Consider the following 26,524-nt stretch of genomic DNA (forward strand, 5'->3'; position numbering starts at 1 on the left):
GATTACTTTTTTGTGTTTATGAAAAATAGAAACTTTTTCAAAATTTTAATTATCAAAATTGGTGTTGAATAACAAGTTGCGCAGCAAACTAGCAATGTAAAATTTTCTTGGCAAGTAATCACGAATTACAAATCCACACCATAGATTTTTTTTGTTATTCAGAATTACAAAAATGCAATAAAAAATCTGATAGGAAGATGTAGTGCAGGCTTACGTAATCATAAATTACAATTAATTGGTAATCCGATCTCAAAAGAAGTGTAATAGACCGATTCTTAGCGAAGCTACACCAAAATGTCACATTTTTCAATTTTCAATATGATTTTTAATATGAAAAAAATCATTTTTATTATGATGCAATAATTGCAATGTGCTTTAAATGCGTTTTCTTACCTTAAAAGCCAAGAACATTGACCAAAAGTGGCCTGCAAGCCATTGTACGGGAGAGGAGTTTTTTCATAAATCTGCTCCTTTCGTTGTCCCGTCACGAAAAGAAATGGCTGGCAAAAACTCAAATTTCATCCAATTCTTTCAGTTCAAGGAGCAAAAGATTCGTTTTTTAATTTGTGATAATGTGTAGAAGAGCAAAAGTTTTTAAAAATCAAACTGGCAAAACTGTAGCGATTTTTGTAGTGTGCCTTTTGAAAGTCCAGTTTTACGATGTTGTCCCGTCACGCTACATTTTTATTTCAGGGGAAGCACAGGTACTATATGATTCATTCTGCATAATATTTCTTTGTAGGGAAATCAATTATCTTTCCAAATATGTAACAACATTGGGGGGTTTCTTCTTTTATTTTGCCACTACAGCCAAAACGCTGAAAAAAACTTGGAATTTTTTTGAAAAGGAGCCGAAGAATCGGTCAATACTGGATTACAAAAACGAACACCAAGTAGAACTATAAATTTTGTAAAAAAGAAGGATGGTGGTTTGGTTTGGTTTGGTTTTGTTCTCGTTGATAGATATTTTCGATACGACCAGGACGATACTTTCTAAATGAGGCAGCAGTTTCGAGACTCGCCGCCCAAAAAATCATCGACGTCATCACTATCGCCAGCACCGGACCATCCATACCGCGAAAAACAAAAAAAAACGAAAAACCGTGGATCTGGGAGTCTTTTCGGTCAACGCTTTGGCGTCATTAATTCTGAGAAATACCCCCTCCCAATAATGGCCCTTTCTAAACTCATTTTTATGCACTTTTATTCAAATAAACCCTTTTTCGATCTTTTGACAAATTTTGAATTTTGGGCAAACAGATAAAAAACGTAAAACTAATGGAGAAAATTATGAAATATTTTGATTTTTTTTAAAATCGTGACAACATTTTAAAAGGGCCAAACATTGAATATTACGCCCATTTAAAATGCAAGTCTTGATTTAAAAATTTTGAAAATGTTTTTTTTAAGATCGGAAAATTTCACGAATGTTTCATGTTTTAACATTGAAAATCCGACCATTAGTTGCTGAGATCGTCATTATAAAATGGTGGGTTGTTTTAATGAGATTTAGAAAACTTCAATTTTCGTGTTTCTTTTTCTTAAAGCGGTTTTATCTCAGCAACCCGAGGTCCAATCTTCAATGTCTCTTAGAAAATTTTATAGCAAGTTTTCTGAACTTTTCAAAAAAAAAATATTTTTAGAAAAGGTCACTCATGATCACTATTTTTAAAAATCGAAAAACTGCAATTATTTCGCTAAATTCAAATTTTCGGTGGCTATATCTTGAAAACGGAGCCCTTTATCAAGAAATCTGTTAAGCACTTTTCGATTGCAAATTCAATTTTGCATTAAAAAATAATGTCAAACTTGTTTTTGCATAAAACTTCGATTTTTTTTCCAAAAATCACTATTTTTCAAAAATTTAGATTTTTTGATCATGTTTCTTTATGGCTCAAAAGTTGCGGATTTTTGTCCCCTAAAACATATCAAAAAATCTCGAAAATGAAAAAAATACGTACTTTGGAAAATTGAGTTTTAGTGAAAAAAAAAGTTGATTAAAAAATCTGCAAAAAAAATTTGTGTACCTATTTTTTCTCAATAGTTCTCAACAATACCTACAACTTTGCCGAAGACACCAAATTGATCAGAAATTTCACTCAAAAGTTACAGCTGTTTGAATATTTACATACCATTTTTGTATGGACAGCAGCCAAAATTGTATGGAGACTTGTATGGATGAACCAATCACACAAAATAGTTTATTTGGTCATAGGGAAGGCCCCCACAAAGTTTGAGCCAAATAAAAAAATACAAATAAAATCCATTTCCGGTTTTGGTAGAGAATTGCTCAATAGCGTTACTGTTCTTATAAAGAATGTTGTGATACTTTTAGCTTAAAATTTGAAATTTAGTTTTTTGTTGTCCCCTCCCCCTTTGAAGTTGATTAGAGCGGAGGGTCAAATTCTTTAAATAAAATGTACACAAGCTTTAGAAAGCCCAAATCAAACTTCAAATATTTTTGCAAACAACTTTCAAAGTTCAAATCATGCCCAAAAAAGCGGGGGGCAACAAAATTGTATTCAACTGAAAAGAATTCTAGCAAAAAAAAAAGTTCGTCAGCGCTGAATTTGAAGTTTTGAGGCTTTTTTAAGAATTGAAAATTTGATGATATCAAAATGAAGGGTAAATCTCTATCAATTAAATTTTTCTCATCAAAATTAAGTTGGTAACAACATTAAGTATTTCTAGAAATGGTTTGCTATGGAAAATGGAATTCATCCAATACACAAATTTACAGCATTATCAACTTTTGGTTTTTTAAACATGATTCGTAGAAAATATCTAACAACAAGGAGAAAAAAGAGTTCCAAAATTCGTGAACATGCAATCATGAAAATTAGAACCACGAACAAAGTGTTCAAATCCCATGGTACCTACGTTTTCGAAAAACGAACCGTGCCATTTGAACACATTGTTCGTGGTTCCCATTTACATGAACGCATGTTCACGATTTTGGGAACTCTTTTTTCTCCGAGAACAGGTGAACAAACATTCGATAAGTTACTTTTTTACATGATGGATGGACAACATTGATATCTATGTTTAAACATCTTAAAAAAAGATCTAAACAATCCCTTGATCCTGATTAAAAAAAAATAATGCTTTATTTTCGAGATACGGTCACAATAAAATAAGGAAATAATATTTCGAAACGAGAAATTATGTGTTCCTTTAAATAAAAAACAATTTCGAATATTTATTTACATTTATTTATTTATTTATTTACATTATATATTTAAAAATAATACAAAAAAGTGAGAATTAAAATTCGCCATTTTTTTGTGCAGGATTCAAATTTAAAAATAAAAACATTTTTTACGCAGATTCCTTAAATGATTCATTTAAAAGTAAAATAAAATCAGCAAAACAATAAAACTAACCAAAGAGTTTATTCAACCTTCCCATTTCTGTCGCAACTCAAAACAAAAACAAAAGAAACAAACATCATAACGCGCTGACTGCTGCGACCACAACTCAAAGACATAATGCATCCGAAAAAAAAACCCGCGATGATTACCGAACGACGGCGGCACAAGGTTAATAAAATCCTCCGCCCATCATCCTGTTAGAAAGTCATAAATTCTGTTTTTAAGTCAATTGCTGTCACTCTCACTTTTTTACGAGAGAGTTGGCAAAAAGTCGTTTGTTTTCGAGGTTTATTTTTCTTTTTTGTTTTACAGAAAATTGTTCAATTTGTTTTACGTCTAAACTTGGTACCTTTACCCTACCTTTTTTTCGTTAACAAATGTTCAAACAAGTGGCCGCCGTGGCCGCAGTTTGGCCACAGTTAGTTAAGGAATGCGTCTAAAAATGCCATTATGGCCAATCTAGTGTCTGGCTTGGAATGTGTAGGTTAGAAAAATATTGCGTTTCCGTGGAGACGCACGGTGGTCGAAAGTGTCAGAACATGATTTGTGAAACACCAGGCGTCTCCATAAAATAACAATAAACAAACAATTTCTGCTCGGCATTTAAAAATAGTTACACAAAAGGCAGCACATTTCAACACTTTAGGGCCCTTACAGAGTGGACACTGCAAGCGACGCTACAAGCGACGCGACTAATTTGACAGGCGAAGCGACTACGCGCGACTCATTTGCGGCCAGCAGAAATCGCTCGCCTATTCAGAGTAGAAGCGATTTTTCGCTGCGCCACAAGCGACGAACAAGCAACTGTCAAATTGGTCGCGCGACCGACCTGTGCAAACCGAGGTCAGTCGCTTGCAAATCAAGCGATTTAAATTGATTCTGATGTTTTGTTCAGCTTTTCGCTATTCAAAATTTCGAACAAAATGAGCAGAAGAATTGTTTAATGCAATAAATAAAGTACATTTAATTAAAAAATTGCAAAATGGTTCGAAATGAATTTAAAATTGTAAATAAAAAATAAAAAAATCAAATTTCTTCATACTGGAAGGGCATTTCAGAAAGGGTCCACCGAAATAATTTGGTGGCCATTGGCCACTCCGGAACCGGTTCTGAATTTCCTCCGGGGAACCACCGAAGTGGCCAATATCTGATAAGAGCAAAACCGGTCAATATTGGTATCGAAATTCTTCATTTTGGAAGGACATCTCAAAAATGGTCCACCAAAATAATTTGGTGGCCACTCCGGAACCGGTTCTAAATGTCCTCCGGGGAACCACCGATGTGGCCAATATCTGATCAGAAGAAAACTAGTCAATGTTGGTATCAAAATTCTTCATATTGGAAGGGCATCTCAGAATGGGTCCACCGAAATAATTTGGTGGCCACTGGCCACTCCGGAACCGGTTCTGAATGTCCTCCGGGGAACCACCGAAGTGGCCAATATCTGATAAGAGCAAAACCGGTCAATATTGGTATCGAAATTCTTCATTTTGGAAGGACATCTCAAAAATGGTCCACCAAAATAATTTGGTGGCCACTCCGGAACCGGTTCTAAATGTCCTCCGGGGAACCACCGATGTGGCCAATATCTGATCAGAAGAAAACTAGTCAATGTTGGTATCAAAATTCTTCATATTGGAAGGGCATCTCAGAATGGGTCCACCGAAATAATTTGGTGGCCACTGGCCACTCCGGAACCGGTTCTGAATGTCCTCCGGGGAACCACCGAAGTGGCCAATATCTGATCAAAGCAAAACCAGTCAATATTGGTATCGAAATTCTTCATTTTGGAAGGATATCTCAGAAATGGTCCACCAAAATAATTTGGTGGCCACTGGCCACTCCGGAACCGGTTCTAAATATCCTCCGGGGAACCACCGATGTGGCCAATATCTGATCAGAAGAAAACTAGTCAATCTTGGTATCAAAATTCTTCATATTGGAAGGGCATCTCAGAAAGGGTCCACCGAAATAATTTGGTGGCCACTGGCCACTCCGGAACCGGTTCTGAATGTCCTCCGGGGAACCACCGAAGTGACCAATATCTGATCAAAGCAAAACCAGTCAATATTGGTATCAAAATTCTTCATATTGGAAGGGCATCTCAGAATGGGTCCACCGAAATAATTTGGTGGCCACTGGCCACTCCGGAACCGGTTCTGAATGTCCTCCGGGGAACCACCGAAGTGGCCAATATCTGATCAAAGCAAAACCAGTCAATATTGGTATCGAAATTCTTCATTTTGGAAGGACATCTCAGAAATGGTCCACCAAAATAATTTGGTGGCCACTGGCCACTCCGGAACCGGTTCTAAATGTCCTCCGGGGAACCACCGAAGTGGCCAATATCTGATCAGAAGAAAACTAGTCAATCTTGGTATCAAAATTTTTCATATTGGAAGGGCATCTCAGAAAGGGTCCACCGAAATAATTTGGTGGCCACTGGCCACTCCGGAACCGGTTCTGAATGTCCTCCGGGGAACCACCGAAGTGACCAATATCTGATCAAAGCAAAACCAGTCAATATTGGTATCAAAATTCTTCATATTGGAAGGGCATCTCAGAATGGGTCCACCGAAATAATTTGGTGGCCACTGGCCACTCCGGAACCGGTTCTGAATGTCCTCCGGGGAACCACCGAAGTGGCCAATATCTGATCAAAGCAAAACCAGTCAATATTGGTATCGAAATTCTTCATTTTGGAAGGACATCTCAGAAATGGTCCACCAAAATAATTTGGTGGCCACTGGCCACTCCGGAACCGGTTCTAAATGTCCTCCGGGGAACCACCGAAGTGGCCAATATCTGATCAGAAGAAAACTAGTCAATGTTGGTATCAAAATTCTTCATATTGGAAGGGCATCTCAGAATGGGTCCACCGAAATAATTTGGTGGCCACTGGCCACTCCGGAACCGGTTCTGAATGTCCTCCGGGGAACCACCGAAGTGGTAAATATCTGATCGAAGCAAAACTAGTCAATGTTGGTATCAAAATTCTTCATATTGGAAGGGCATCTCAAAAAGGGTCCACCGAAATAATTTGGTGGCCACTGGCCACTCCGGAACTGGTTCTCCGGAACAACCGAAGTGGCCAATATCTGATCAGGGCAAAACCTGTCAATATTGGTATCGAAATTCTTCATTTTGGAAGGACATCTCGGAAATGGTCCATGGCGTTCATAAGGAAAATGTACTTGGATGACAATCAACCATTTGAATTTTAATAAAATGGAGTTGCAGAACTTAAATTTGTTCAAAGTAACAAAATACAAAAAAAAACAAAACAAAAATTTCATACGATTATCGGAAGTCCACATAGAACCCCAAAATCCCATAGAAACCTTCGGATAATCGAGGCTGGACTGCATAACTTTGTCAAAGAAATCGTATCGATCAGAAAACTTTTCAGTAAGCGTCTTTTGAATTTGTATTTTGAAAACATTTTTGTATGGACATTGGACACAATGCAAAATCTTGATTCAATGGTAAAAATGTAGGACTGGTGTGGTAATGTAGTAAGCAATTCAGGTGAAGCCGTCACTAATTCTCAAGGAAAACAGATCATCATCGAGATCATCATTCTAAAATTCTATAGAATTTTAAAACCTGAAATTTTAAAAATCTAAACATTTGAAATTCTTAAATTCTTAAATTCTTAAATTCTTAAATTCTTAAATTCTTAAATTCTTAAATTCTTAAATTCTTAAATTCTTAAATTCTTAAATTCTTAAATTCTTAAATTCTAAAATTCTTAAATTCTTAAATTCTTAAATTCTTAAATTCTTAAATTCTTAAATTCTTAAATTCTTAAATTCTTAAATTCTTAAATTCTTAAATTCTTAAATTCTTAAATTCTTAAATTCTTAAATTCTTAAATTCTTAAATTCTTAAATTCTTAAATTCTTAAATTCTTAAATTCTTAAATTCTTAAATTCTTAAATTCTTAAATTCTTAAATTCTTAAATTCTTAAATTCTTAAATTCTTAAATTCTTAAATTCTTAAATTCTTAAATTCTTAAATTCTTAAATTCTTAAATTCTTAAATTCTTAAATTCTTAAATTCTTAAATTCTTAAATTCTTAAATTCTTAAATTCTTAAATTCTTAAATTCTTAAATTCTTAAATTCTTAAATTCTTAAATTCTTAAATTCTTAAATTCTTAAATTCTTAAATTCTTAAATTCTTAAATTCTTAAATTCTTAAATTCTTAAATTCTTAAATTCTTAAATTCTTAAATTCTTAAATTCTTAAATTCTTAAATTCTTAAATTCTTAAATTCTTAAATTCTTAAATTCTTAAATTCTTAAATTCTTAAATTCTTAAATTCTTAAATTCTTAAATTCTTAAATTCTTAAATTCTTAAATTCTTAAATTCTTAAATTCTTAAATTCTTAAATTCTTAAATTCTTAAATTCTTAAATTCTTAAATTCTTAAATTCTTAAATTCTTAAATTCTTAAATTCTTAAATTCTTAAATTCTTAAATTCTTAAATTCTTAAATTCTTAAATTCTTAAATTCTTAAATTCTTAAATTCTTAAATTCTTAAATTCTTAAATTCTTAAATTCTTAAATTCTTAAATTCTTAAATTCTTAAATTCTTAAATTCTTAAATTCTTAAATTCTTAAATTCTTAAATTCTTAAATTCTTAAATTCTTAAATTCTTAAATTCTTAAATTCTTAAATTCTTAAATTCTTAAATTCTTAAATTCTTAAATTCTTAAATTCTTAAATTCTTAAATTCTTAAATTCTTAAATTCTTAAATTCTTAAATTCTTAAATTCTTAAATTCTTAAATTCTTAAATTCTTAAATTCTTAAATTCTTAAATTCTTAAATTCTTAAATTCTTAAATTCTTAAATTCTTAAATTCTTAAATTCTTAAATTCTTAAATTCTTAAATTCTTAAATTCTTAAATTCTTAAATTCTTAAATTCTTAAATTCTTAAATTCTTAAATTCTTAAATTCTTAAATTCTTAAATTCTTAAATTCTTAAATTCTTAAATTCTTAAATTCTTAAATTCTTAAATTCTTAAATTCTTAAATTCTTAAATTCTTAAATTCTTAAATTCTTAAATTCTTAAATTCTTAAATTCTTAAATTCTTAAATTCTTAAATTCTTAAATTCTTAAATTCTTAAATTCTTAAATTCTTAAATTCTTAAATTCTTAAATTCTTAAATTCTTAAATTCTTAAATTCTTAAATTCTTAAATTCTTAAATTCTTAAATTCTTAAATTCTTAAATTCTTAAATTCTTAAATTCTTAAATTCTTAAATTCTTAAATTCTTAAATTCTTAAATTCTTAAATTCTTAAATTCTTAAATTCTTAAATTCTTAAATTCTTAAATTCTTAAATTCTTAAATTCTTAAATTCTTAAATTCTTAAATTCTTAAATTCTTAAATTCTTATCAAATCAATAAATAAGTACCTGCAAAAAAAAGCAATCCACTTTAACGACCCCCGGGTCTTTTGTGGGCTCTGTTGCAAGTTTCTACTCATTTCTAGGCGTCCGAAGGTTATGTGTGGTGAGTCACTCAAAACCTCTTTTACGCTAATGGACCGACGTTTTACTTCCACATCCGATAGAAGGCGTGATTAGGCAAATCTCGTCTCGAAAAATGCCACCGGGTCCGTCTGGGATTGAACCCAGGCCATACTGGGGTGAGAGGCTACCACGCTAACCACTGCGCCACCGGACCCGGCTAAGTACCTGCATTCTATCCAAAAATGGTATAAGTTAGTTAAACACAGTTTAAACTCTGTAAGTGGGTGAATACTAGCGTGGTTCACGTTTCTATGAAAAAGACAAAAGTTGTTATTTTGTCTTGCATCAACCGGAATTTCGTTCTTTTATGTCCCCAGAAGCACTCCTGAAAATTTGAGCCCATTTGGTAAGGTCTAGGAGCTCCAGTTTTAATTTGAAATTTATATGGGATTTTGATTTATTTTCCATGGGAAACTATCTTTTTTTACATTGTATTAGGATTTTTTTTTATAAATCGATGAAATGACTTGATTCTTATAGTAGGAGATAGGTTTTGAACTGGGGAACAACTTTGTAGAACATACCAACAAGCTAGGAAGTGACCCTTTAAAGATACAGATACTTTTAGATGGTGGCTGGCCCCTTCAAAAGCCACCATCTAAAAGTATCTGTATCTTTAAAGGGTCACTTCCTAGCTTGTTGGTATGTTCTACAAAGTTGTTCCCCAGTTCAAAACCTATCTCCTACTATAAGAATCAAGTCATTTCATCGATTTATTAAAAAAAAATCCTAATACAATGTAAAAAAAGATAGTTTCCCATGGAAAATAAATCAAAATCCCATATAAATTTCAAATTAAAACTGGAGCTCCTAGACCTTACCAAATGGGCTCAAATTTTCAGGAGTGCTTCTGGGGACATAAAAGAACGAAATTCCGGTTGATGCAAGACAAAATAACAACTTTTGTCTTTTTCATAGAAACGTGAACCACGCTAGTGAATACTGGAGCATGGCGATTTCTGGGTGCTCTACCATATCCACCCCAGATAATGATTAAAGTAAAAAATATTAGGCAAAATCTCCAAAACTATTATGTTTTGTTACAAATATCCGGATAGTACGGATTGTGCGGATAATTAAAAAGCAAAACAACGTGCTCGGATATCGTCGAACAATGGGGTTGAAATGTCGAAGCCAGTTTGACAACTGGTTATAACGTTTGAGTGCTTTTTAATTCGAATTCGTTTCAGTTAGCGAACATTTGCTCTGTATTTGTATTTTTGAATTTCTAAATTTATGTGTTTCAGAACCGGTTCCGGAGTGGCCAAGTCAATCTAAATTTTCAGAATGTTCTTCCAAAATATTTTTTTTTCTGAGATGTTCTTCTAAAATAAAGAATTTCAATACCAATTTTGACAGGTTTTGCTCTGATCAGATACTGGTCATATCAGTGGTTCCCTGGGGGACATTCAGAACCGGTTGCAAAGTGGCCAGTGGCTATTCAATTATTTAGGTTGTCCATGTCTGAGATGTCCTACCAAAATGAAAAAAAAAAGAAAAGATTCCAATAATGACAGGTTTTGCTCTGATCAGATATTGGCCTCTTCGGTGGTTCCCCGGGGGACATTCAGTATCGGTTCTGGAGTGGCCAGTGGCCACCAAATTATTTCGGAGAACCATTTCTGGAACTAGAGCACAACAAATACTGCATTTAACATCAAAAGATATTATTTATGTTTGCATCGAAATTGCTTCTTTCAGTCGCGTTGCTTGGAGTCGCTTCTAGTCGCGTCCACTCTGGGGCAAAAATCCAGTCGCGCGTTGTCGCTTGGTCTGTCAAATTAGTCGCGTCGCTTGTAGCATCGCTTGTAGCTTCCACTCTGTAGGCACCCTTAAACAAAAACGTAATTAATTCTCAACCGCCACCATATCACAACCAGAAAGTCAACAAATGACCGTTTGTACACCATTTAATTACTCCCACGCCGGAACAATCGGTAAAAAAAACCACAACACAAGAGCCGTTGTTTGACAATCGCTTTACGAACACAACAAATTAATGAAAAATGCCAACGCAACCTCGGATTGTCAATAATGATGAAAATGCAAGCTTCGATTAAATTCGTTAAATTTGTCTGTTTTTATTGAAAATTTTCCGTTTTTTTTTTCAGTCATCATCAGCCTGTGCTGGCTCGCCGGGTCCATCATCGGGTTCCTTCCCCTGTTTGGGTGGCACGAGAAGCCCCAGATCGACACGTGTCTCTTCACCAAGGTGATGGACTACGACTATCTGGTGTTTCTGTACTTTGCCACCATCATCACGCCGGCCCTCATCATGCTCGGCTTCTACGCGCACATCTATCGGGTGATTGTGAAACAGGTGAGGACATTTTTTGTTGGGTATTTTTTAAATATTGAAAATCAAATTAAATGCTTTAAAAATTTTTTTTATTTTTTTCAAAAAATATCTCAAATTTTTTTAAACAATATTTGAGCCAAAAATTTCTCGTCATTAACAATATTGTTTTCTTGAATTACTTCATGAATAACTTTCTAAAAAACAATTATTTTTTGAAATCATCTTGAATGTTGATTTTAAAAATATTTGTACCAGCCTAAACAGATTTTTAGAAAAAGAATAATGCAATCTGGATGAAAACTTATTTTGAAGTTTTTGTTATTGTTTCTATTAAAATTTTACTTTTTTCTAAAATATTTCTGTTAGTTTATTTTTTTTTATTCTCTCGATATGATTTATTCTTTTTCAGCTGTAACTTTGTGGTTTTTTTTTTTTTCATTTTAAAAAAAATATCTTTGTTTTCTCACTTGTTCTTAAAAATGTTTCTGCGCAACTCTTCTAAGAATGAGAAAATTGACTACAATAATATTCAATCACGGACGAACGGACATGACACCAGAAACAAATAATCTTCAAATTTCTGTAGCAAACTATCACTTGCGCCATCTACATTTCAGTTGTCGAAGTAGCATCGCGCGATTACGCATGATTTCCTAAAATGTCTTATGCAATAATTAATTAAAACATTCAGCATTAATATGGTGCTAGAAACAGTTCTGGAGTTTTTTTTGAAAAGGTCCAATAAACCAAATTTTCAGTTTTTGCTTTTTGGGTGTTTTTTAATACCCCAGACTAAAGGCGGTTTTAAAAACACCCAAAAAGCAAAAACTGAAAATTTGGTTTATTGGACCTTTTCAAAAAAACTCCAGAGTTTTTTTGCATTCAATTTGTCTTTATGATTCTTTGTAAATTTTTAATATAAATTCATACGACCATTTCAAAAAGTGCCCATGAGTTTGCATCAGGTGGGCGACATCTATATCTCACTACAGGCAGCTCACCCGCAGCCAACACAAGCTGTCAACTTCGGCTGCTGTTCGTTACGGAACCAAAACAAAGCTACTGCGCACTGTAAAAAAAGTACAAAAACTGAAAATGAAAATAAAGTAATTATTGTTTTTATGTAAAATTTTACCGCAATGTACGTTTAAAAGTAAGTTAATGTTTTTGAGGTGATTTTTATCAATTTATTTGCAAAATAAACTACTAAAGTTGGGATATTAAGCACACATCGGGCCGATGACCTCATTTAAAGTTGTACTTTTATAACAAGAAACGTTTAACTTAACTACTGTGTAATTTGACTTTTACTACAGTAATTCTTATAACAAAAATTTAATTATTATTAAACAAAATATTTTTGTTTTCACTGTGCACAGATTACGCGTGTATCAATCTCAATCACCCAAGATGGCGGCCTTTAGCATCCCCTTGGTTTGCATCATCAGCTGGCTTTGCTTTCGTTTAGGACCACACGCAAAACGGACATTAGGTATAAATTCCTAATTTTTAGGTATAATCGAACCTGACTGCAATAAGGTATTTTATTACTAGTCGGCTATTAGTAATAAAATTACTAATAGCGTTTTAGTACGAGAATTCCTATATTTTAGGTATAATTGTAGAACCAAAATACCTTAATTTTAGGTATTTTCTGGAAAAGTGAGGGAACCAAAATTACTAATATTTAGGTATAATCCAAGATGGCGGACCATGATTATTCCTAATTTTTAGGAATAAATACCTAAATTTGAGGTATTTTCAGAAAAAGTGAGGGATCCAAAATTACTAATATTTAGATATAATCCAAGATGGCGGACCATGATTATTCCTAATTTTTAGGAATAAATACCTAAATTTGAGGTTTTTTCAGAAAAAGTGAGGGATCCAAAATTACTAATATTTAGGTATAATCCAAGATGGCGGACCATGATTATTCCTAATTTTTAGGAATAAATTCCTAAAATTGAGGTTTTTCAGAAAAAGTGAGGGATCCAAAATTATTGATATTCAGGTATAATCCAAGATGGCGGACCATGATTATTCCTAACTTTTAGGAATAAATACCTAATTTTGAGATATTTTCAGAAAAAGTGAGGGATCCAAAATTACTAACATTTAGGTATAATCCAAGATGGCGGACCATGATTATTCCTAATTTTTAGGAATAAATACCTAAATTTGAGGTAATTTCATAAAAAGTGAGGGATCCAAAATTACTAATATTTAGGTATAATCCAAGATGGCGGACCATGAATATTCCTTATTTCTAGGTATAAATACCTAAATTTGAGGTATTTTCAGAAAAAGTGAGGGATCCAAAATTACTGATATTCAGGTATAATTAAAGATGGCGGACCATGATTATTCCTAATTTTTAGGTATAAAAACCTAAATTTGAGGTATTTTCTAGAAAAGTGAGGGATCGAAAATTACTTATACTTAAGAATAATCAAAGATCAAATTAGGTATTATCCAAGAGATATGCAGGCAGAAGAAAACAATGGTTTATATGATATTAGGATGTAACAAAACCACACTTTTTTGCGGGCATTTCAGGGGATGATCCCCTAGGTGTACTGAGTCAGAATCCCAAATATGAGCTCGATTGGTTGCGACAGGACCTGGCGCTCCGGCTTCAAAGTTTAAATGGGATTTAACCCGTAAAATCGGTGCGTTTTGGTTTTTGCCCTTTTTGAGTCCTTCAACGATTTTTGGATTTTTCAAAAACCTCAAGCTTATAGTTTGTGTTCCATGGTACAACTTTGCCGAAGACTGCGAAGAGATTTGACCGCTCAGAAAAATGGTACAGAATTTACAAAATCTTTTCTCTTGTTTTTCTGATAACGTAAAACATGTTCTGGCAACACTCGCTTTTGATGCGCGCTTTCGGCAAACTATGCAACGCATGCTACGGTGCGTCGCGATGCGTTGGCATGTATTTGTCCAGCGTCGTGTTGTTGTTTTTGTTGTTGTGATTGTTGAGAACGAAAGTTCTTATGGAACTGGAAGAAGCTCTCCGGTTGACTCTCAGGGTTCAGTTGGATGCCCAGGCAGAACCGATTCTAAACCTTGCTCGAGTGCCAACTAACGCGGCTGTCTTGAAAGCGCTTTATTACGCACGGATGTTGTGTGCATTTTGAATATTCCGTATTCCGGAAGATATTTCGAGAGACACGCATTTTAGTGAGAGTTTTCACTCGCTTTGTAATCAATCAAAGAGTTATGGCAATTTGGCAATAAAATCGGTCATAAACAAATTAATATATTGCATTGACAACATTAGTAAACACTATTTTCATACAGCAGACTTCTCTGGCTAGATATTTTGCGAATTCATTAGACACCAGGGCAGCGAATGACCGAAAGGTTAAAGCTGCCGGAAATAAAGAAATTAACAACAAACATTAGACACCAATTGCACTATGTTCGAGCATAGGTTCGCTAACATGTCCTCCAGCAACACAATTGGTCGCGACGAAAAAGATCCACACGGGTTAAAGACAGGACCAGGTGGGCTTAGAACTAAATCCTGCGATTCACTGCCAAATAGAATACCGGAATCTACGACAGATTAAAAGAGCAGCACCGGTGATCAAATCCTCCGGCACCATCGAAAACATAAGCACAACATCCAAATAAAGCATTTTCTTTCCATGTGTCAAACTTTGACCGTTGTACGCTGGATGTTTTCTCGCTGCTATAGTAACGACGCCTGGCTCTGGGCGCGCGTTCAAAGAAAGTGTTGCCAATACTTATCAAACAAATTAATGGCAAAAAGTTTTTTTATTTTCAAATCATTGTACAAGCAGTACTAATTATCAAATCTCTTCACAGTCTTCTGCAAAGTTGTGCCCTGAAACTCAAACTATAAGCTGAGGTTTTTGAAACATCCAAAAATCGTTGAAGGACTCAAAAATGGCAAAAACCAAAACGCACCGATTTTACGGGTTAAATCCCATTTAAACTTTGAAGCCGGAGCGCCAGGTCCTGTCGCAACCAATCGAGCTCATATTTGGGATTCTGACTCAGTACACCTAGGGGATCATCCCCTGAAATGCCCGCAAAAAAGTGTGGTTTTGTTACATCCTAATATTTATATTTTTATTTACATCAAACACAACTATTTCATAGATGTTCTCACCTAAAAATAAATATTAAAATTTAAATTATATATATATATATATTTTAATGTATCTATATTTTTAATATTAAATTTATCTATTTTTTATATTTTGGTTTTTTTATGTTTTGATTTTTTAATAGTTAAATATTTAAATATTGAAATATTTTAATATTAAAATATTTAAATAATTTCATATTTTAATATTTTAAGTTTTTAATTTTTTAATTTTTAAAAAATTTTGATATTTTAGTATTTTAATATGTTAATATTTTAATATGTTAATATTTTAATATTTTAAAGTTTTAATATTTTAATATTTTAATATGTTAATATGTTAATATGTTAATATTTTAATATTTCAATATTTTTATATTTTAATATTTTAATATTTGAATATTTTGATATTTTAATATTTTAATATTTTAATATTTTAATATTTTAATATTTTAATATTTTAATATTTTAATATTTTAATTTTTTATATTTTTATATTTTAATATCTTTATATTTTAACATTTTAATATTTGAATATTTTCATTTTTTAATATTTTAATATTTTAATATTTTAATATTTTAATATTTTAATATTTTAATATTTTAATATTTTAATATTTTAATATTTTAATATTTTAATATTTTAATATTTTCATATTTTAATATTTTTATATTTTTATATTTTAATATTTTAATATTTTAATATTTTTATATTCTAATATCTTAATATTTTAATATTTTAATATTTTAATATTTTATTTTAATATTTTAATATTTTAATATTTTAATATTTTAATATTTTAATATTTTAATATTTTAATATTTTAATATTTTAATATTTTAATATTTTAATATTTTGATATTTCAATATCTTAATTTTTAAATTAGGTATTTTCCAAGAGATATGCAGGCAGAAGAAAAAAAAAGTTTAAATGATATTAATATTTTTATTTACCTAAAACACAACTTTTTCATAAATGTACTTACCTCAAATAAATATATAATGATTTGAATATTTTAACATTATAATTTTGTATAATATTATATAATATGTTAGTTCTTTAATATTTTGTTATTTATTTATTTTAAATATCTTTTATTATTTTAATATTTTTACAACTTCAACATTTTAATCTTTAAATATTTGGAATTGTAGAATATAAGATTTTTTGGAGTTTTATAATGTTTGGAATAAAAGATTTTTAAAATTTTCTCTCTCTCTCCCCTCTCTTTCTATTTTCTCGCTCTTCCTGTTCCCTACTATCTCTCTCTTCCCTTCCTCTCAATTCAACTTTTTCTCTTCCTCTCCTACCCTCTCTCCCTTTCTTTCTCTCTCATATTTTCTCACCTCTCTCTTTCCCACTTTCTCTCTACTTCTCCTACTCTCTCTCCCTCTCCTACTATCTCTCTCCCTCTCCTACTATCTCTTCCTCTCCTACTATCTCTCCCTCTCCTACTCTCTCTCCAACTTAATCTCTTATCTCTCTCTTTCTTCATCTTTGCCCGTCTCACTCCCACTTTCTCTCTCTTACTTTCTATCTCTCTCTTCCTCTACCCTCACCCTATCTCTCTCCCACATTTTCTTTCCCTCTTCCCCTCCAGCCTTCTCTCACAAACTCCCCCTTTCTCTACCTTTCCCACTTTCTCTCTCCCTTTCCCATTTTCGCTCTCTTTCACTCCCTCTTCTCTCCCACTTTTTCTCTCCCTCTCCTCTTCTCTCTCCCACTTTCTCTTTCTTTCTCTCTTTCTCTTCCTCTACCCCCACCCTCTCACTTTCAGTCTCTCATACACACACACACACACACACACACACACACACACACACACACACACACACACACACACACACACACACACACACACACACGCGCGCGCGCGAGCACACCCACACCCACACGAGCGCGCACACACACACAAACACTTTCACAAACGCACTTTCACAAACGCATACATACACACACCCGCAACGTCCAACCAAATCACAAAAAGATAAAAATTGGTTCGTCAAACTAAAACTCGATACAGTTTTTCATTCACACGCAAATATCTGTCCCGAGATCCGTCCTCCAGAGCACGAGAGGGAAGAGGCGGCTTTTTTAATTTCGCCGGGAGTTGAAGGTTCCGTCCTCCTCCTCCTCCTCCTCCTCCTCTTCCACAAGCACGCGAGCCACACTTCCTCTGACAAGGATGCTCCGGGTTCCGTTCTCCGTGCAGAACCGGAGAACCACTTTTCTTCCTGCACAAAACTTACCTTGCCAAAGGTCCTAAGTTTTCAGCAGCACTGCGGAACACCAACTCACAGCCACGAAATTATTTTATTTTGACTTGTCAAAACGTGAATCGCAATTTTAGAACTAAAAAAAATACTAAAATTTAGGAATTTTTAAGTATTACTTCAGTGTTCTAAAAAAATCCTAAATTTAAGGAAGAAAAAAATACTAATTTTTAGGTATAATTTGACAAGCTAGAACATAAGTTCAAAAAATACTAAAAATTAGGAATTTATACCTAATGTCCGTTTTGCGTGCACGTGGCGCGATGATTTTGACAAAGCGATCTCGCTTGCGCAGGTTTCCACCAAGAAGAAGTAAAAGAAAACAATTATAGGGTAGAGGACCCAGAAATCGCCCACTTTATAGTGGCAATTTAGGAAATTTGATGAGAATTTAATGACAATTTATGGTTTTTGGTTCAATTTGTTGTAGAACGATGATTAACTATTTGATTTTAAGTTTCCACAAGGTTTTTATCATTCACATGTTAATTTTTGATAAAATTTTGCGTTTTAGTAAAGTGCTCTGAAGAGCCTATTTTCGCCCCCCTAAATCCAATTTTCGCCCACCCTTGGAACCAGTTTTCGCCCACGACAAAAATCACGAAATCATATGTAACTACTTTTCCACCTTCTGCTTAATGTGATCTCCTCTGTACCAGTAAACTTTTACTACATTTATATATCTTAGCTTAGGTTAATTTTGACCGAGCCACGTAGCCCAGTGGTAACACTTCCGCCTCGTAAGCGGTAGATCGGGGTTCAAATCCCGGCTCGGCCTAAAACAACTGGTGATCTTTTCCCTTCTGGATTCGATTGCTTAGTAAAGGGAAGGTACTGTATCGTCACAAACTGGACCTTATCAAGACACCTTAGGAAGACAACCTATGGAATGTTAACATTAACCTTAACATGTTAACATTAAGTTGATTAATGAACTGTCACTGAATCCGCTTTGTAAATGCCGGCCCCGATACTCTTCACGGGTGTTCCCCTCAGGAACAGGGAAAGATTTACTTTTTTTAGGTTAATTTTAACTCCCTAATGAATGAAAGTAATAAAAATGATTATTTAACCTTTAAAAAATAACCTACAATGTTCCAAATATATTTTTAAGCACATTTTGCTGCGATTAGATAATATTTTATGGTAAACGAAAACTGGTTCTAGATAAAATCTGAAAACACAATACTAGATTTCGCCCTGGACGAAAATTGGATCGCATGTTTTTTCATGACCCCAGAAATCGCCCACATTATTTTATTGAAATAACCTTTGGTAAACGTTTAAAATAGGTAAATCAATAGATTCTCATGATATTCAGACATCCAGTAAACTAATGAATTATTCATTTACATTATTTTCGGACAAAATGAGTTGTTTTCCCTCATTAACATTATTATCCGCTGTAGTCAAAATTGACAAAAATATGGCAGCTGCAGTAAGGCTTTTTTTTGAAAAGCTTATAAATACTTAATAAACAATATAAATTCATAAGGAAAGTTTTAATTAGTACTAGAAATAAATGAATAAGTAAACCTGCACAATAAATTCAACCAAAAAATGGTTTAAATTTGCTAAATACTGATTAAATCCAGTAGGTGGGCGAAAACTGGAGCAGGGCGAAAACTGGGTCCTCTACCCTATGTTTTTGGTGAACGGATTTTCTTTTCTTCGAAAAAAATTAGGTATTGCTTCGGACGTCTAAAAATATTACCCACTTTTTATAGACAAAAATTGGATGCGCTAAGCTACCGTATTTAAATAAAAAAATGTTTTTAAATATTTTTTAAAAAATAAATGATTTTTGGAAAATATGAAAAAATAATGTTAACTTTATGTTATGATGTAAAAATAAATTTAAAAACCAAAAAAAAATCACTGTAATCGCCAATTCATCAAAATAGCATTAAATGTTCAAGTGACAATAACTTCCGAACATAAAAAAATCCAAAAAAATAATCAATTTAACATAAGATTAGGTTGAAAATCAATATTGGCAACACTGCCAAATGATTTTTTCCAACTTTGTTACGTTACTCCGAAGATGGAATTTCTTGTCATCGTGAAGTGACGTTCTTTTCTGATTTTCTGATCGATTTGGATCGATTGTATTTTGGTAAGGTTTTGCTCAAAAAAAGTTCACTTTTTATAAAATGCCCATATTTACAGTTAAATGCCCAAAACGACTTTGGATTTTCTTTGGATATATTACGATCTGGGTGATGAATAGAGAGATGTTCAAACACAAGCATGACTTTTTTCATACTGGTAAATAAGCTGTTTTATAATCAGTAGTATGTGTATTATTTTGTCTAGTTTTTTTTACATTTTTTGCTGGAAAATTGTCGCGTTTCGATCGTTTAGAAGAGATTTTTCTTTTTACGGGTGACGAAGAACTGCGGCGAGAGTGTAATTCTGTGATGTCGCAGATAAATAAAACATAAAACAGGGTTTCAAACGAAATCAAACAATAAAGACAGCTTCTGGATGGATACAACCGCATCGACTCCATAAGGCTTTCTAGTAAAAAATTTACCAATACATTCAAAGTATGTTTACATTACAGCTGGACGATTGTTTGCATCAGGTTTCCTATCTCTTTCTAGCAAAAGTTTTTTGTCAGGCGACTTCTAGCTGGTTTTTTGACTGACCGCCCGATATGTCAGCCAACATACTTCGCAGGGCTGTGACAGCTCGAGCTCGATCATTGTTTGCATCAGGACACTATGACGAGAAGTTCATCATTTTTGAGTTAAATTATATTTTTTTCACTGGGCCTAGAAAGCCTTATAAACAACTTCCATTCATAATTATAAAAAAAAATACGATCTCGCCTTCAACTTTCCTAAGGTTTCTTGATTTCAACCCCAGGTCAAAAGAGCCAACATTTTTCATTCTTGCAAAAAATAATTCATTTTTAATGATCGGTCACAATACTCTCTACTTTTGGCGAACAGTAAATTGGTTCCGCTTTGACAGTTCAAGATTGATGCCATTTTGCGAACCACTATTCAGCACCCAGGCCCAGTCCATACAATATTTTTTTGTGTATGGTCAATTAATTTTTTTATTAATAATTAATTATTGTCCACAAGAGGGGTGTTGAGATTTCAAAAAAAGTGTGCACTTGGTTTATGGATGGGCCCTAAACAAAATTACGTAAGGTCGAAGAACATAAGTTCGGATGCCAAAAGGTCGAAAGACATAATGACGAAAGACATAATGTCGAAAGACATAAGGTTGAATGAACAAAAGGTCGAAAATTAATAAAAGGTCGAAAGGACAAAAGGTAAAAAAAGAAACAAAGAATAATAATAAACTTCGACAATATTCTCGAAAAATATATTGTTTTACTAAAAAGTTCTGTCATAATACTTTTGTGAGTTTTTCCATTCTTTAAAACATGACCATGACTTTAAAAAATAGTTCGACTTCTTAATAATTTTTGATTTTTTTTATTTTTAAAAACAACTTATTTTTGTTTGTCGTAATATTTTTGTGAGTTTTGACGACCTTTTGTCATACATTTCTGCAACCACAGGTCCAATTTCAATGTCTCTTATGTAATTATAATTTCTCAACTTTTCGAAAAACATGTTTTCGAAATATCTATTTTTATTCTTTTTTTGCAGTTTTCAAAACATATTCAGAAAATTATTTTAGTTAGATTAAAAAATCTGAAAAAAATCCGTGTACCATTTGTTCTGAATAGTGAACCGATAAGAAAATTCCTTCAAAGATACAGATTTTCGAATATTTACGCACCATTGTTGTATGGACAGCTGCCAAAATTAGAGCCTTGTATGGGTGAACCAATGACAACCAATGGTCATAGGGCCAAATCGAAAAATACAAAAATTAGTATGCACGAATTCGACCGATTTCGTAGAAAAATGCTCAAAGGAGGATTCAATAAGGCTTTCTAGGCCCAGTGCAAAAAATTTAATTTAACCCTAAAATGACAAACTTCTCGTCACAGTGTCCTGATGCAAACAATGATCGAGCTCGAGCTGTCACAGCCCTGCGAAGTATGTTGGCTGACATATCGGGCGGTCAGTCAAAAAAACCAGCTAAAAGTCGCCTGACAAAAAACTTTTGCTAGAAAGAGATAGGAAACCTGATGCAAACAATCGTCCAGCTGTAATGTAAACATACTTTGAATGTATTGGTAAATTTCTGACTAGAAAGCCTTATGCAAACATTTTGTTGAGTCAAACCTTATCCAGGTTTTTAAGCGAAGATGGCGTTCGCATGACAGCCCCATTTTTTTCTAATGTTGGTGTTACTGCGTGATTTTGACATTCCGGACGTTCACCATTCGAACGCCATTTTAAAAACCTGGATACCGGCTGATTTTACAAAACATTTTTTTGCATGAGTTATTCAAATTGACCGTTGAATTGCTTATTGATGGTTTTGAAAGCGTTTTAAATCTGTTTGCTGTTGTTTAACCCTTACTGGCATGAATTTTCAAAAATAAAGTTTAGCTAGAGATGGGAAAATGATCCTAAGGACCTACGCAAATTATAGGCCACTTGAGGAAATTTTCATTCTTGGGTCTTATATGACCCATCAGGCCTGAAAGGTTTTAAGCAGAAAAAAAATCTTGATAAAATTAAATTGAAAAAAAATATTAAACTACGTTTTAATAACAAATCCTAAATTCCTCTTCCCCCAGCTCCGCCAAATCGTCACGATGAACCCGTCCGGTGGCCTATCCTCCTCCTCCTCCGAGAGCCGCCGCCCCTCGGAGAGCAGCCGCATCCGGATATCGACCACCCCAAGCGGCCGTCCCGGCAAACACGGCCACGGCGGCGGCACCATGCTGCGCGTTCTCGGCGCCGCCCAAAAGCGCGAAGTCAAAGCCACCCAGAACCTCTCGATCATCGTGCTCTTCTTCATGATCTGCTGGATCCCGCTGTACACGATCAACTGCATCGTGGCCTTCTGCCGGGACTGCCAGATCCCGCCGACGTTGATGCTGTTCTGCATCATCTTGTCCCATCTGAACTCGGCGGTTAATCCGCTGCTGTACGCGTACCACCTGAAGGACTTCCGGGCTGCGCTGCGCAATCTGATCATGAGCATGCTCGGGTACGACGTAACCACGCAGGATCTCAACTATAGGGCTAGTTTGGCCAGCCAGCAGCAGCAGATTGCCCAGCGGCACTCGATCATGGACAAGCGGCTGTCGCTGCAGCCCAAGATTTACATCGGTAAGGGGTGTTGTGCCTACTTGGATTTTTTCGAATATTTTAATTTTCAATTTTTTATTTTGAACTAAAAACAGAGAAGCGTCCTTCAGTATATTAGTTCTGTAGAAATAGAAAGGTAATTCAGCGTCAACACTCAATTATTTGCACCACAACTAAAATTCTAAGGGAAGACTGGTGTTGGACTAATCTTTGCTAACAACACTGCCATCTAGCTGTCAAAGTTGATGAAACTCCACAGCGCCAAGCTAAACTGCTTACTTTGATTAATTTCTTTAAGTTTCCAAAATGTAACCAAATTCGCACAATTATAGGAAAATCTCAAATTTGTCCGCCATTCTAACCCGCTTCCATCCCTCCACAGATTCCCCCGTGTACCACCGCACCCAGCAGCAGCTGCTCCGCTCCCAGCAGCACTCGCTGGTCCAGCAACACTCGCTGGAACGCTCCGAAAGCGGTGCCTCCTTCCAGAGTCTCAACACGGCCACGGCCACCAAGAAGCGCCTCATCAGCAGCACCCGGTCCGACCCCGGCTCGCCAAACGTCATCGTCAGCACTTCCGCCATCAGCCCCTCCGAATCCAACTGCTCGACCCCCCAACGGTACGAACCTCCGCCGACGCGCGGAACCTTCGAAATGTGGGGCATTGCCGAGGTTTCCAGCATCAACGAGGACAGCGGCCACCGGAAGTCGCTCGAAGACCTGGCCCCGGAGCGGGCCTCCCTCGAGGTCGACTTTGACGATCTGGGCGCGGAACTGCAGGAAATCCTCGACAACGCCAAACATCACCCGCCGGAAGAAGACCGCAACGTGAGCGCCCTCTACAGTATTGTCACCGCCAAGCGGCGAAGCCACAGCACCTGCTGCATCATGGCCGAACCGGAAGTGCCCTCCTCCCTCCCCGACTCGGTCTACCTGATAGAGAACGACTCGCCGACCCGAATACTCGCCAAAACGACCTGCAACGGAGCCGACTCCGTCAACAACAACAACTTCAAGGTCAATTCTAGTCCCGTCGGGAACCGCCCAATCAGCAAGTCATTCTCACTGTTTGCCAACGTGGCCGCCACGACGGCGACGACGGCCAAGCCGACCTCACATTCCAGCCTTTTCAAGCTGTTTGCCAGCGGGCCAGCGGGCAAACACCAGCGGATTCTGCAGCGCAGCTTCAAGTTCAACCGGCGGTCACTGTCGAATGACAAGTGAGCGGAAGTGGCGAAGGAAGACTCTATTGTTCTCTGCAGCTCGTAGCGTGACAGTGACGGCTTTAGGTTAGGTTAAGATGAGCCTCTAGCTTGTATTTACTTGTGCGATCTGTTGAGGAAACACCCTCTCCCTCTCTCGATTTTAAGCAGTTTAAGTGAAAGTATTTAAGAAGTATTTAAGAGCCGTAAAAGTCCTGTTTTTTCTTCTTATGTGAGAAATAAATCAATGTCATATCTCTTTGGGAATTGTTTTGAATTTGAAGAACTTAAAAGAAATTGACAAAGCACTGTCTCAACCGAACTTTTATTTGCTAAATAAAGAAATATCAATCCATCAAAATATTCAAAAAAGACATATAAATATCGTCAACATGTAAATACAAAAATATCAAATAAACAAAATACATAAAAAATAGCAATAAAAGTGAAAAAGGCCATAAAAAATATAAAATTATATATAAAAAAACCAAAGTATAAAAAATCAATCACATGAAATTTAGAAAAATTCAAAACTACAAAAATACAATAAAGCAAAAAAAGCACACTAAAAATATAAAAATACCCGAACACCAAAAAAACTACGATACAAAAATACAAAATCACATTACAAAAAAAATACAAAACAAAAAAATATCAAATTCTAATAAAACTAATTTTAAGATAAAATTGCCTCAAAAAACCTTTTCTAATAGATTCATTTTTTTCAATTTTTTAAAGCTATTCAAATTCTTTTAATTCTTAAAATCAATTTAAATAAAATAAATTTGAAAAAAAAAACAGATTCTACTTGTTTTTAATTCTGAGGATTCTCAAAATTTGCGAAATTTTAAATAAAATCTAAGATTTTTTACATTACATAAAAACAAAAAAAACATTTTCAATTCTAAAATACTAAAATTGCTCCGATTTTAAAAATTCCTGAAATCAATTAAAAATTAAAAATCTAATCTTTTTAATATACTTGGCACTTTTTAAAAACATGTAACATTTGCAATTTAAAAAAATATATTCCTACATTTCCCATTATCAAAACATTCACATTTTTAAAATTATAACTCTAAAATAACAATGAAACTAAATTCATGAATTTTTTCCTCTCAAACTTCAAATTCTTTAAATTCTTTAAATTCTTTAAATTCTTTAAATTCTTTAAATTCTTTAAATTCTTTAAATTCTTTAAATTCTTTAAATTCTTTAAATTCTTTAAATTCTTGAAATTCTTTAAATTCTTTAAATTCTTTATATTCTTTAAATTCTTTAAATTCTTTAAATTCTTTAAATTCTTTAAATTCTTTAAATTCTTTAAATTCTTTAAATTCTTTAAATTCTTTAAATTCTTTAAATTCTTTAAATTCTTTAAATTCTTTAAATTCTTTAAATTCTTTAAATTCTTTAAATTCTTTAAATTCTTTAAATTCTTTAAATTCTTTAAATTCTTTAAATTCTTTAAATTCTTTAAATTCTTTAAATTCTTTAAATTCTTTAAATTCTTTAAATTCTTTAAATGCTTTAAATTCTTTAAATTCTTTAAATTCTTTAAATTCTTTAAATTCTTTAAATTCTTTATATTCTTTAAATTCTTTAAGTTCTTTAAATTCTTTAAATTCTTTAAATTCTTGATTTTTCTTATCATATTTTTTTAAGCCTAGGAATTCCTTGACTTTCCTCTATCTTTTACTCACTCTTTTAAAGTTTAGAAAGTCGTTAAATTCCGAAAAAAATTAATTGTAAAATTACAATTTCTCAAGACCATAAAAAATCTCAATACTCTTGATTTTTTTAAATCTCAGATCTGAATTTTGAAGAAAAAATTCAAAATTATTAAAATTTATAAAAAAAATTCAAATTAAACAAAACTTTTTTAATTTTTATTGTTTAAATAATTCTTATTTTTTAAAATCGCTCCAATCTTCAAAACTCAAACAATCCTTGAAAATCCTTTCATTTTTTTTTTTTTAGTTTTTGTGAATTCTTAAAATAATTTAAAAGAAATTTAATAGGTAAAAAAATCTTTGAAATTATTCAATACTTTGATTTTTTTTTCAACTCTCTCTCACTCAATAACTGTAAAAATTCTCAATATTTTTAAAATTCAGAAAAAATAAATTTATTTTTTATGCTGTTGCAAATATTTTTCAAAGTTTTTGTCAGTTTTTTTTCTGGGTGGGATGAATAGAGAGAATGCGTAACGTGATTTTCGAATGATTCCACTTTGTTTACATCTACTAAGCAGCAGGCTGTTCAAGCACAAGCATGACTATTGTCTTACTGGTGAATGGGCTGTTTTATAATCAGTTTTATTTTGTCTAGTTTTTGACATTTTTTTGCTGGAAAATTGTGTGTGTTTTCAAGTTTCGAACGGTTAGAAGAGGGTTTTCTTTTTTTTACTGATGATGAAGAACTGCAGCGAGTGTGTCATTCTGCGATGTTACAGATAAATTCCCCGGGCTGATTATGGAACCCTGCAGCTCTTCCTGGTCCAGCGAAAAAACAT

At 33.5% G+C, this 26,524-nt stretch overlaps 1 protein-coding gene across 2 annotated transcripts in view; it reads left to right on the forward strand.

Moving 5' to 3' along the window:
- Nucleotides 1-24,203, forward strand: part of LOC120416237 (5-hydroxytryptamine receptor 1A-alpha) — a 72,029-nt gene extending 47,826 nt beyond the window's left edge. For both annotated transcript variants that reach the window (XM_039577934.2, XM_052706192.1), the window contains exons 3-5: nucleotides 11,030-11,238; nucleotides 22,291-22,828; nucleotides 23,190-24,203. In XM_039577934.2, coding sequence (XP_039433868.1) covers nucleotides 11,030-11,238; nucleotides 22,291-22,828; nucleotides 23,190-24,031 — 1,589 coding nt within the window. In that variant the 3' untranslated portion in view covers nucleotides 24,032-24,203. The remainder of the gene's footprint in view (nucleotides 1-11,029; nucleotides 11,239-22,290; nucleotides 22,829-23,189) is intronic.
- Nucleotides 24,204-26,524: the final 2,321 nt, after the last annotated feature.

This window comes from Culex pipiens, chromosome 1 (genome assembly GCF_016801865.2).
Source record: "Culex pipiens pallens isolate TS chromosome 1, TS_CPP_V2, whole genome shotgun sequence".
Taxonomy (NCBI): domain Eukaryota; kingdom Metazoa; phylum Arthropoda; class Insecta; order Diptera; family Culicidae; genus Culex; species Culex pipiens.